General features: G+C 52.9%; 1 protein-coding gene across 1 annotated transcript; it reads left to right on the top strand.

Annotated features, from left to right (window-relative positions):
* Positions 1 to 546: 546 nt before the first annotated feature.
* On the top strand, positions 547 to 1,584 carry LOC107125187 (retinol-binding protein 3-like; the record flags this gene model as incomplete). The annotated part of the gene is made up of 1 exon (XM_015428635.1): positions 547 to 1,584. A coding segment is annotated over exon 1 (1,038 nt), but the record flags the coding sequence as incomplete, so codon positions are not given.
* Positions 1,585 to 1,592: the final 8 nt, after the last annotated feature.

Raw genomic sequence — 1,592 nt, 5'->3', positions numbered from 1 at the left:
GAGCTGGAACTAGAGACGGGAGCTCTAAGTCAGCCATTACTAGATAGCAAAAAAAAAGTACACTGAAAAATGCTCATAAGCATTATTCTGTAGCCCCAGTATTAACCCACTGGCGTCTTCTCCACTGCTGCTTTGCCCTCAGTGATTTGTTACAGCCATTGAGCATGTACCAAAATCTGATCCACTATCCAGTGAGCAACACGACGAACTGCAGGGAAAAATCCCGCAAGTAGAGCCAGCGTTCCTCCAAAGATGGTCTTCTACACTCCTTTCGCTGAGGTTCAGCGATGTTTCATAAGATGTGTTGTCACAACACAGAACGATGCTCCAGCCGATGGCCTTGAGATTAATTAGATTAAAGGGTTACAGGCAGATTTAAGGGTTAGCGTCGGATTAAAGCGATATTCTGCGCTCCCCGACTGAACTCGGCACTGATTCGCAGACAGAAAGAGAGGGTCGGCAGGAAGCTAAGCTCCTCTCAGTCTGTGGGGAGGTTGGAATTCTTTCGCCCTGCATTTCGTCTTGCACCTTCCTGGCCGAATGAAAATGGCGTGGAGACAGTGTCACCTGTTCTTAATGGCCCTGGTCTTTTCCAGCATTCGTACTGAGGAGGTCTTCCAGCCCACGCTGGTGCTAGACATGGCCAAGCTCCTGCTGGATAATTATTGCTTCCCTGAAAACCTGGTGGGGATGCAAGAAGCTATTGAACAAGCCATTAAAAATGGTGAGATCTTGGACATCTCCGACCCCAATCTTCTGGCCTCCGTCCTAACTGCTGGCGTGCAAGGTGCCCTGAACGACCCGCGGTTGGTGATCTCTTACGAGCCTTGGACTCCAACTGCCCCTAAGCAAGAAACAGATGCTTCTCCAACATCAGAGCAGCTCCTGGAACTTATCCAACACGTAGTGAAGTCTGAGGTACTGGAAGGCAATGTGGGCTACCTGAGGATCGACTACATCATTGGCCAAGAAACGATACAGCGGATAGGTGCGTTCCTCATCGAAAAGGTATGGAAGACCCTGATGGAGACGTCAGCTTTGGTGCTAGATTTACGTTACGCCACTGGCGGGAAGGTCTCGGGCATCCCCTTCATCATTTCCTACTTACACCGGGACGACCAAGTGCTGCATGTGGATACTGTCTACAACCGGCTGTCCAACAGCACCACGGAAATCTGGACTTTGCCCAAAGTGCTGGGCACGAGGTACGGAAAGGACAAAGATGTGGTTGTGCTGATAAGCCAATACACCACCGGAGTGGCCGAAGCCGTGGCCTACGCCCTGAAGCACATGCATCGGGCCATAATAGTGGGAGAGAGGTCTGCCGGGGGCTCCTTGGACATTCAGAAGCTGCGGATCGGCGCCTCCCAGTTCTACATGACCATCCCCGTGTCCCGTTCTGTGAGTCCCTTAAGCGGCAGTGGGCAGACATGGGAAGGCAGCGGGGTGGTGCCAAGCGTCGCGGCGTCAGCCGAACGAGCGCCAGAGGAAGCCTTGGCCATTCTCGCGCTGCGCAAGGCGATCCCCGACGCCATTGACCAGCTGGCGAGCATCCTGAGGAACAACTACGCCATGGTTGATCGGGTGCCTTC

This window comes from Gekko japonicus, unplaced genomic scaffold (genome assembly GCF_001447785.1).
Source record: "Gekko japonicus isolate JY-2015 unplaced genomic scaffold, Gekko_japonicus_V1.1 scaffold21806, whole genome shotgun sequence".
Taxonomy (NCBI): domain Eukaryota; kingdom Metazoa; phylum Chordata; class Lepidosauria; order Squamata; family Gekkonidae; genus Gekko; species Gekko japonicus.
The sequence above is the reverse complement of the archived record's forward strand: the minus strand, read 5'-3'. Positions and strand labels throughout refer to the sequence as shown.